The sequence below is a fragment of the Varanus komodoensis genome, unplaced genomic scaffold (genome assembly GCF_004798865.1).
Source record: "Varanus komodoensis strain SLA01 unplaced genomic scaffold, ASM479886v1 scaffold2, whole genome shotgun sequence".
Lineage (NCBI taxonomy): Eukaryota > Metazoa > Chordata > Lepidosauria > Squamata > Varanidae > Varanus > Varanus komodoensis.
The window spans coordinates 39,957,251-39,969,063 of NW_025335568.1; the positions used below are offsets into that span (position 1 = coordinate 39,957,251).

General features: G+C 40.3%; 1 protein-coding gene across 2 annotated transcripts in view; it reads left to right on the forward strand.

The window, feature by feature from the left end:
* NALCN (sodium leak channel, non-selective) overlaps positions 1-11,813 on the forward strand; it is a 258,037-nt gene that overhangs the window by 225,144 nt on the left and 21,080 nt on the right. For both annotated transcript variants that reach the window (XM_044428777.1, XM_044428778.1), the window contains 6 exons: positions 1,671-1,727; positions 1,994-2,114; positions 2,212-2,343; positions 3,694-3,861; positions 5,197-5,301; positions 7,634-7,740. In XM_044428777.1, the coding sequence (XP_044284712.1) occupies positions 1,671-1,727; positions 1,994-2,114; positions 2,212-2,343; positions 3,694-3,861; positions 5,197-5,301; positions 7,634-7,740 (690 nt within the window). The remainder of the gene's footprint in view (positions 1-1,670; positions 1,728-1,993; positions 2,115-2,211; positions 2,344-3,693; positions 3,862-5,196; positions 5,302-7,633; positions 7,741-11,813) is intronic.

Consider the following 11,813-nt stretch of genomic DNA (forward strand, 5'->3'; position numbering starts at 1 on the left):
TGTCCCTGTGATACGGAACAGACAGAAATTACAGAGCACGTCCTGCTGAGGTGCACATTCTACAGGGATATTCACACTGCACTCATTTCCCCACTGATGAATCGCTTCCTGGGCCACACGGAACAACAATACATTTATATATTGCTGTCTGACACTAACCCAACAATAACATACAGTGTTGCTAAATTCTTCGTGGCCATGATGGGTGTCGGAAGACAGGTCCTGGGGGAGTGTGGCTCTACCTAGTTGGACAAGGACAAAGTCTGGGGATTGTCACCGATTTAAGATGACTGATATTGTGTTGAAGTATTTATTAATCCAAGTGGAGTTTTAATATAGATAATGTTTTATATATTTACTTTTTAAAATCTATGTATTTATTGAATGGGGCTGGTTTTTGACCACAATAAAGTTTATCTATCTATCTATCTATCTATCTATCTATCTATCTATCTATCTATCACTGTGAACTGGCACATCAGCCATATACGATACTGCCCCAGGTCTTGGACAAAATTGTTATGCAGCATATTGTGCTTATGAACACAGTTTAAGTGTCTTTTGGAATTACAGTGCAGGCTCTCTAAATTGAACAAATGGACACAAATGCTTGAGAACTGCCATGATGAATCAGAACAAAGTCCATTTGGTCCAGCACATTCTATCAGAGGCTAGACAACAGAGTTCCCATGAGCAGGGCAGTGTCTGTCCCTTGCTTCTGATTTTCAAAGGAACACTGCCTGTGAGCAAACAGTTACTCATTATACCTAATAGCTATTGATGGTCCTGTCCTCCATGGGTTGGATCCTGACTTAGTAATATTTAGAGTATGTTGTTGTTGCTAGTTGTGAAGTTGCGTCCGACCCTTCGCGACCCCATGGACAACATTCCTCCAGGCCTTCCTGTACTCCACCATCCCCCGGAGTCCACTTAAGCTCACACCAACTGCCTCAGTGACTGCATCTAGCCACCTCATTCTCTGCCGCCCCCTTCTTTTGCCGTTAAATTTAGAGTATGCCCCATTGAAATAAATGGATAATAATTACTACTTTACATTTTATTGGGTCTGCCCTAAGTATGAACAAGTCTGGGATCCAGTCTTGTGGTTTTGACTAACCTTTTTTCAAAGCCATTTGAGGAAGTGGCAGTCACTATATCCTGGAGTAGTGAATCCTGTTTGTTAATTAATTTTACTTATTACATATAACAAAATAATTTATTTTGTCAGTCTACCAGTGAATATCATTGGGTGTCCCCAGTTCTAAGTATTATGAAAGATGAACACATTATAATTTTATAATTATCTACTACATCTGTCATCTGCTTAGTCATCCTGTTTCTAAATTAAACCCTATTCTAAACTTAACTGATATTATTAGAATTTTAGATTAGATTTCTGTGATTGGTTGAAATTTTTTAGAATACTTCCCTTAGTTCTCACAAGCCATAAATCAGTCTTTCCCAACCTGCTATCTTTCAGATGTGTGCACATCATGCTGGGAAAAGTTGCCATACATAAAAGAGTTTGAAGGAATGTGGTGCAAAATATCCATAGCTCTGCTTGTTTTTTCAAGCTTTCAAAATGAAGACTTAGGAATCTATTCTCTACTGCATACTCATCATCATAATGTTACACAATGCAGTTTGAACATGTCTTTTCTCTGTTGCAGCTCTAAAACAGACCCTGTTACTGGAGCAGTGAAAAATACCAAATATCATCAACTTTAGTAAGTATAGAGGAAATGATAATTATATATTTATAAGCATGGGTTCTTAAAAGTACATCTCTCTAGAAAATGTTGATTTGCGAATACATCACTGGAATAATCTTTTTATGAATATTTCACTGGAATAATTTATCATACTTTTCTAAAATGTTGACATTGTAAGAGATTTTCTGCTGCTGCCTTTCTAAACCATACTACATGTTTGGTAGGCATTTCTCTTTGTTTATGTGTCCCCCTAATTGGGTTTCTTTTGTTTCATTTTGCAGTGATTTGTTAGGATTGGTTACTTATTTGGACTGGGTGATGATTATTGTTACTATATGCTCCTGCATTTCTATGATGTTTGAATCTCCCTTTCGAAGAGTGATGCATGCGCCAACACTTCAGGTAGCTCTATGGAAGTAACTGACTGTGCGAAATAATTAGGTTGTTTCTTTCTTGCATATAGTATGAAATATTCCTTGATCTTCCCTTTGCTTTTCAGATTGCTGAATATGTCTTTGTAATATTCATGAGCATTGAACTTAATTTGAAGATTATGGCTGATGGCTTGTTTTTCACTCCAACTGCAGTAATAAGAGACTTTGGGGGTGTCATGGACATTTTTATATACCTTGTAAGTTTTTGTTCTTTTTTTCCCCCTCTGGCATGCTTAATTTTCTATGGCTTGCAGAATTAATTTTTCAAAAACTGATTCAAGTTTGATTTGAATGAATAACAATCAGATCCCACACTAGGAAAAATAATGGTCTGATTCAGCATGTATCTTATTATGTGTTTAGAAGAGAGGAGGATATATTTGAATGCTGAGAGAGTCCAAAGGACAGCAAGTGCCAAAAAGTGTCAACTGATACGGGATGTTATTGTATTTAACAACAGCAAATGACCACCACCACCCAGGGCATTGAGTGTTGTACTGAGGGCTTCTGGTTCTTTTGACAATCAAAAACACTGCAACTATATTAAAAGCAGTGTTTAAACACAGTTCCAGCTTTCATCTAAACTCCAGAGTACTTTCATCAGTATATCCATCGTACGTAGGCTTCCAATGTCCTATTAGTCCCATTACAGCAGTCCCTTCAGGATGTCTGCCAGAAATCAGTTCAGCTAAGGCATCGGAAATGGTGGCCAGATCAGAACAGATCAAGTTGATGCACTTGTATGAGCTGTGTAAATGAGCTCCTGGCCACCTACCAAGGACAGCCAGGTTGGACCGACTCCCTGACCTCTCCCAAACTGCAAGTGTGAATCTTCAGGGGGATGTAATTCCATTCAGTCCAGATTGAATCCCTATTCCCTAATGTTCTGTAAAAAGAACCTTTTAAAAATTCATAGCAATGTATCTGCACAAGACTTCTAAAGGAAAAGTTTATGAGCAAGATTAAATCTTGTAGATATTAAACTGTGTCATGGTTATAATGAATATAATTTGTCACAATCAATTTGTATTCAAGCCCTGCATGTATTTAGACAGAAAATGGGGTCATTTCTCAGAAATCCTTCTTGCTTTGAACAACAGCAATAACAAAAATCTGCACAAAAGCTTCAGATATTATAAAATGCCAACACCTTAAAGAAAAGCTAGGATAAACTCAGTTTAATATGTATTTTACATATCACACTTTTATTTGGCAGTGGTGAATATTACCATGAGGCATCTCAAAGCTTTACGTGGTGGTGATGATGGTGGTGGTGGCTGAATCATTAAAGCAATTTTTTTAAAAAATACATATTCTCTTTGCTTGGAGCCAGGTCCTGTTGCAATCACAGGGAATAACAAGGATCAAAATGAATGAGAGCTCTTCCTATGTGCCTTCCAAACTTTTTGAATCCTTCAATGACCCAAAAACATCCTTTTAATAAGGAAGCCGCTAGTGCAAGTTTATGTTGTTGCAAACAAGACTTTAATAAACCATTTTTAAACATCACACTGCATCCCTGTTTGTTCTTCCTCCTTTTGCAAAAGGTAAGCTTGATATTTCTCTGCTGGATGCCACAAAATGTTCCAGCTAAATCGGGAGCTCAGCTCTTAATGGTGCTACGATGTCTCCGCCCCCTTCGAATCTTTAAATTAGTGCCTCAGATGAGAAAGGTTGTCCGAGAACTGTTCAGTGGCTTCAAGGAAATCTTTCTAGTAAGTATAATTCATTTAGTGTTCCAAAACAATATGAAAAGAAAAGAAAAAATGATTACAACTTACTGCATTCAACTGTATTTGTCCACACTGTATCAGTATTGATTGGTGGCAGTTTATATAACTCCCTTTAAGACTGGAGTGCCACTGTTGCGGCATTGAGCACAAAATGTGCTGAATTTTATACCTGAAAAAGAGTTCTGCTTTTTTGCCAGACACTGCATTAATTTCTGAATGCTATTTCATGTGCTTACTTATTTTATTGAATTGGTTTTTTTACTTCCATTCCTCAGCCAGAAAGTCTTCAGGCATGGTTTACAAGCACTCAATAAAACATGGCAGTTTTGTGCAGCTGTTCCATGACCCTCCAAAGTTCTGGATGCAGAACTTCCCCCAATTTGCAAGTACCTCTTGCATTCCATTGTGCCATGAATATAGACATGAATACGTCCAATTGCAGGTTTCCCAGGTGATGCTCAGTTGGTCACCATGACATCCAGAATGCTGGACTAAGTGCACTTTGAACTGACCTGGCAGGACTGTTCTGTGTGTGTGACTGCAGAACAGAGTATCTGAGTACATCAAATACAGGGCATGTGGTAGATCCCTGGATGGAGTACAAAGGTCTTCAAATCTAGGGAAACGCCACACATCTCTGGGTACAAATGCATGGGGTCGAGGGAGAGAGGAATGCATGTAAAAGCAGAGAAGAACAGCCAGCATTTATCTGCCTTCCTCCTCAGGGAATGCTGCAAGCTTTGCTTCCTGCTTGCCATCTTATAATGGGGAGTCATCTGCATATCGCATCGCATGGTGGAATATGCATTATTGTTGTTGACATCCAGATGGTTGAAAAGGGAAGCCACTGATTTGTAGGAACTCTATGTCACATTGCAGAGCAATCACTCTCACACACACTCTCCTATATTTATTTACTTGTGCTTATTATAGGAGATATCTATATTTACTTAATCTATTTATATTTCCTTAGATTTATTTATACCTACTTTTTCTACACAAGGAACCAAAGGCAGTTTACATAATCCTCCTGGGTTTTTCTTTCTTTGCAACAACCCTGTGAGGTAGATTAAGATGAGAATCAGTGCCTGGCCCAAAAGCACCCAGTGAGCCTGGGACCAATGGAGGCCCAGATCCTCAGAGCCCCAACACCACTGTGGCATCCTGTGCATGTATGACTCAAGGAAGAGACCCAAGCAATTCGATGTGCCATTTGACTAAACTGGTGTTTAAGGCAGAGGCATCCACAGAAGATCAGTCATTAAACATAACGCTATTTTGAAGGAAAAAATGACCACTTTTAATTTGCTCATACAGGTTTCCATTCTTTTACTGACATTAATGCTTGTCTTTGCAAGCTTTGGAGTTCAACTATTTGCTGGGAAACTGGCTAAGTGCAATGATCCGCATATTATTGCAAGGGTAAGACTAAGTTTCACTTTCATTGCCCTGTTTGTGCAAGTTACTTCTTTTGCAGATAGGTTAAAATACTGCTGGCTGTGGAAGTCTCATTTTGGTACCAGTGGGAGAAAGCACTGGGGATATTTGAGGTTTAATGGAAAGAATACAAAAAAGCCAAATGTGTGTGAAGCTGCTTTTTTACCAAGTCCACCATGCCAGACGATTCCGTCCGTCCGTCTGTCCATCCTTCCTTCCCTCTTTCCATTTCTAAATTACTCAAAATATTTATAGGCCACCTTTTTTGGTCAAATCCACCCAAGATAGCTTTTGACATATAAATCCACAATATAAAATCAATACAGGGTTAAAACCACAAAATATTATAAAACATTTTTATAATACTTTTGGATTTAAAAAAAATCAATCATCACCAGCAATGCTAACTAGAAACAGTATTCATCCCAGTTGGGACAGTAATGTATTGAATAATTTAAAAATCTTGCAGCCCCATATATACAGCAACACAACAAGATCTTCATTCAAGAGAAGAGTATTATAAACAAAGAGCTTCTTAGAGGCTTTTTGAATGCTTACAGTGCTGGAGATCACATATTTAAAATGGATTTTCAGTGTGGAGCCACAGCCAAAAAGACCCAGTCTGTCATGCTTATCAGCCTGACTGCTCTCCCTGGCAAGCATACAAGGGTGATCCTTCAGGCTGCTCTCAAAAGTGTAAGCTGGCTGGTATGGGTAAAGGATTCTATCCCACTATCACCTGGTAGCAGTTCTACAGACTCTCATGGAGTCTTTACAGTCCCTGCTATTTAGAGCCCTTAACTGAGGATGCCACAGATGCAGCATCAGATCTTTTTGACATACAGAGCACATGCAGTCCTCCGAGATCCAGCTAATAAATGGCATGATAATACTTCTCATGAGACCTGCATAAGACACTGTGTGATCCAAGGCAAAGTTACATTGCAACTGTGAGGTAGCGCTGTATCTCCAGCGCAATGGTCCTGATATACTGTCCCTCATGCACCGCAGTAGCATATTAGATGTGTACATACCTCCTCATCTTCATTTCCCATTTATTTGTAACTTTGCTACTTTTCCAAAAAGAAAAATTGTGCCCAAGGCCCGGAACTTCATAACAAATGAATTATCGTAAATGTAATTTACAAGGTATCAAAGAGCATTAAATGCAATGCAAAATCCAGTGAGAATAATGGCAGATAAGCATCATGTTGGCAAAATATCAGTATGACATGCAATATTCAATGAAACAGCTCAAATGAACTAAACCAATCCAACACCTGAGCACCAAACAGGAGAGAGAATAAAGCACAATACAGAGATATTACACTGTATTCCACATGAAGGTTGTCCACAATTAGCCCGCCAACTTGGCTTGACAGCCACATCTCACACTCATGACAGCCTTCCTTCCTCCCGGCTTCAACTTGCACCTTCTTTTATAGTTCCTTCTTTGTCCCTCACCTGGGTAGGTAAAGATTTTCCATTCTTTAAGCCTCACATGTCCATGATGCTTTTACATTAATTAGCCTGCCTCCACCAAAGAGTCCTCCAGCACTGGTCTTCAGGCAGTGAAGCTTTACTAGGCTCCAAGGTGGTGGCTGGGAAGAGACTGGGAGAGATGCTCCAACCCTTCACGTTAGCCATGTTTCCAATGAACTGTTGATGCTGACAACGTGATCAGCAAAGCTGTTCGTAAATGGAGAGGGAAAACGGAAGGCAGAATTTATTCTCTCCACCTCTCTAAGCATGTAGTTGGAGCTGCTGATTTGATGTGGCCCACTAAGCATATGCATTTCTTCCTTTTCCACTCTGGAAGGAAAAATGTGTCCTTTACATGGGCTTTTCCCCCTGGATTTTGTACTTCTCTGCCTTTCTATATATTCAGTTAACCTACTACAAGGCTGAGATGTGATGTAACTTCAATAAAGCAGATTTGTAACAATATAGGAGGCTTTTTTTCTAGTTTGTTGTGATTTGAAACACCAAAACTTCCTTGCTTTAAAAACAAAACCAAAGGCACAAACTGCTGAAACACACAGGAAGGGCCCTGGAGGAACATGGCATAGCAAAGAAGTCCTGCAAACTCCCATGCACAATAAGTGTCTCATGAAGGGCATATAAACACAGATAATGCAACTCAGATTGTGCAGGGAGAGAGTTGCTTATAATAACTGGTACCTTTTTTCATCCACTGATCATCTTTCATATCAAGCATAATATTCAGCATTTATATCAGTCCGTAGTGTTTGTCATACGGATTGTTTTGTTTATGTGCAAAGTAATATTTCACAAAAATATTTTATATTTATGATAGGAAGACTGCCATGGCATATTCCGAATAAATGTTAGTGTTTCTAAAAATCTGAATTTAAAACTAAGACCTGGTGAAAAAAAGCCTGGATTCTGGGTGCCTCGGGTCTGGTAAGTTGTATATTTTCATTTGTGCCTTTATTAAGTTGATACAGATCTTAATCTAGGATCTGCAATGGGCACTGTTAACTAGGTTATTTGACTGGTAACATGTACAAATCAGAAAATAATGATACCTGCAGCGTTGTTTTTTGTGTATTGCTTGCAAAATGAAAACAGCTATCAGGAGTGATGATCATACAGACAATGTTACACAATTTGTGCCCATCAAGCCAAATGCAGCCCACCGACACATTGCTGTTTGTTAGTCCTCACCTCTGAGAAATTAGCAATATAAACGCCACTATTCTTTTGACAGTCTGTCTAGAAACTGTTGAAGAAAATGTGACACCAGTTCTGAAATTCATCCTGACAGTAAGCAATTTGGTGGTCAGTGAGGGACAAGGGCTGCCCCCAGGCAAGTGAAGTCTTGCATGAGCTGTGTGTTTGCCCGGGTTCCTTGTTATTTCCACAGCTTGAAGAGGGGAAGGATTATGGGAAGTAGGCAAATAGCGCATGCAGATGTCGGTCTTGATGTCCAGTTCCCAAATGATGTAATTTGTGTGCTAGCATTTGTGCAAGATATTGAGCATTGGCCTGATGTATTTTTCCCAAGATAATTTTACCTTGCATGTTCATATGAGCCCTAAATCACATCAGCAGCAGCAGATCTGGACACATTCTTAGTGATGTTATGACAAAGATATTGGATATGTTAGTTCTGCCTTGTCATGAAGGGATGAGACTTGTGATCATGAAGATTTAGAACAATATGATGGCAAAAATCTCTTAACCTTAGAAGCTTTAAACTTTCCAGTAAAAATTATGGAACAGTAATTTACTTATTGACTGACTGAATATATGCAGTCCTTTCAGAAAGCTCAGAATAGTATGTTCATGATTTGGATCAGGAAATTATTCAATAGGGAAAGCATGAAGGGCTCCCTCCCCTCCCCCCATTTGAAAAACAAGTACCATTAGGCTAATGTTAAACTTCTTCATGGATCACTGCCTTGTCGTGGCGAAGGGGCTTGCGTAGCTCAATGAAGCTATGAGCTATGCCATACAGGGCCACCCAAGACAGACAGGTCATAGCAGAGAGCTCTGACAAAATGTGATCCACTAGAGAAGGAAATGGCAACCCACTCCAGTATCTTTGCCATGAAAACCCCATGGACAGTACCAAAAGGCAAAAAGATATGACGCCGGAAGATGAGCTCCTCAGGTCGGAAGGTGTCCAATATGCTACTGGGGAAGAGCGGAGGGCTAGTACTAGTAGTGCCAGAAAGAATGAAGTGACTGGGTCAAAGCCGAAAGGACACTCAGTTGCAGATGTATCTGGTGGTGAAAGGAAAGTCCGATGCTGCAAAGATCTATACTCCATAGGAACCTGGAATGTAAAATCCATGAATCAAGGCAAGCTGGATGTGGTCAAACAAGAGATGACAAGACTGAACATTGACATCTTAGGAATCAGTGAACTAAAATGGACAGGAATGGGTGAATTTAATTCAGATGACCATCAGGTATACAACTGCAGGCAAGAATCCCTCAGAAGAAATGGAGTAGCCTTCATAGTCAATAAAAGAGTAGGAAAAGCAGTACTGGGATACAATCTCCAAAATGACAGAATGATCTCAGTTCGAATCTAAGGCAAACCATTCAACATCACAGTAGTCCAAGTCTGTGCCCCAACCACTGGTGCTGAAGAGGCTGAAGTTGACCAGTTCTATGAAGGCCTACAACACCTTCTAAAATTAACACCAAAAAATGATGTCCTTATCATCATGGGGGATGGGGATTGGAGTACAAAATGATGCAGGGCACAGGCTGGTAGAATTTTGTCAAGAGAATACGATGGTCTTAGCAAACACTCTTTTCCAACAACCCAAGAGACGACTCTATACATGGACATCACCAGACGGTCAACACAGCAATCAGTTTGACTATGTGCTCTGCAGCCAAAGATGGAGAAGCTCTATACAGTCAGTAAAAACTAGACCAGGAGCTGACTGTGGCTCAGATCATGAGCTTCTCGTTGCAAAATTTAGGCTTAAATTGAAGAAAGTAGGGAAAAGCACTAGGATATTCAGGTACGACCTAAATCATATCCCTGATGAATATACAGTAGGGGTGACAAATGGATTTAAGGAATTAGATCTTATAAACAGAGTGTCTGAAGAACTATGGACGGAGGTTCGCAACATTGTACAAGAGGTAGCAACTAAAACCATCCCAAAGAAAAAAAATACAAGAAAGCAAAATGGCTGTCTGAGGAAGCTTTACAAATAGCTGAGGAAAGAAGGGAAGCAAAAGGCAAGGGAGAAAGAGAAAGATACACCCAACTGAATGCAGAATTCCAAAGACTAGCTAGAAGAGATAAGAATGCTTCTTAAATGAACAGTGCAAAGAAATAGAAGAAAACAATAGAAAAGGGAGGACCAGAGATCTATTCAAGAAAATTGGAGATATGAAGAGAATGTTTCATGCAAAGATGGGCCTGATAAAGGACCAAAATGGCAGGGACCTAACAGAGGCAGAAGAGATTGAGAAGAGGTGGCAAGATTACACATAAGAACTATACAAGAAAGAGCTTAACGTCCCTGATAACCATGATGGGGTGGTCACTGACTTTGAGCCAGACATCCTGGAATGTGAAGTCAAATGGGCCTTAGGGAGTCTGAGCAGCAACAAAGCTAGTGGAGGTGACAGTATTCCAGCTGAGCTATTCAAAATCTTAAAAGATGATGTAGTAAATGTGCTACACTCAATATGCCAGCAAATTTGGAAAACTCAACAGTGGCCACAGGATTGGAAAAGTTCAGTTTACATTCCAATCCCAAAGAAGGGCAATGCCAAAGAATGTTCAAACCACCGCACCATTGCACTCATTTCACATGCTAGCAAAGTGATGCTCAAAATCCTACAAGCTAGGCTCCAGCAGTATGTGGACCGAGAACTACCAGAAGTACAGGCAGGATTTTGCAGGGGGAGAGGAACTAGAGATCAAATTGCCAACATACGCTGGATCATGGAGAAAACTAGGGAGTTCCAGAAATACATCCACTTCTGCTTCATTGACTATGCTAAAGCCTTTGATTGTGTGGATCACAACAAATTGTGGCAAATTCTTAAAGAGATGGGAGTACCTGACCATCTTATTTGTCTCTTGAGAAACCTATATGCAAGTCAAGAAGCAACAGTGAGAACTGGACACGGAACCACTGATTGGTTCAAAATTGAGAAAGGAGTTTGGCAAGGCTGTATACTGTCTCCCTGCCTATTTAACTTATATGCAGAGCACATCATGAGAAAGGCGGGGCTAGATGAATCACCAGTTGGAATTAAGATTGCTGGGAGAAATATCAACAACCTCAGATATGCAGATGATACCACTCTCATGGCAGAAAGTGAAGAGGAACTAAAGATCCCTTTCATGCAGGTGAAGAAGGAGAGTGCAAAAGTTGGCCTGAAACTCAACATTAAGAAAATTAAGATCATGGCATCCAGTCCTCTCAGTTCTTGGCCAATAGATGGGAAGAAATGGAGGTAGTGACAGATTTTATTTTCCTGGTCTCCAAGATCACCGCAGATGGGGACTGCAGCCAAGAAATTTTAAGATGCTTGCTCCTGGGGAGGAAAGCTATGGCAAATCTAGACAGCATACTAAAAAGCAGAGGCATCACCCTGCCAACAAAAGTGTGTATAGTCAAGGCTATGGTTTTCCCAGTTGCAGTGTATGGCTGTGAAAGCTGGACCATAAGGAAGGCTGAGTGCCAAAGGATTGAGGCCTTTGAGTTGTGGTGCTGGAGGAGACTCCTGCAATTCCCTTGGACCGCAAGGCGATCAAACCCGTCAGTCCTTGAGGAGATCAACCCTGACTGCTCTTTAGAAGGCCAGATCCTGAAGATGAAACTCAAATACTTTGGCCACCTAATGAGAAGGAAGGACTCCCTGGAGAAAAGCCTAATGCTGGGCACAATAGATGGCAAAAGAAGAAGGGGACAGCAGAGGATGAGGTGGTTAAATGGAGTCACTGAGGCAGTTGGTGTGAGCTTGAGTGGACTCCGGGAGATGGTGGAGGA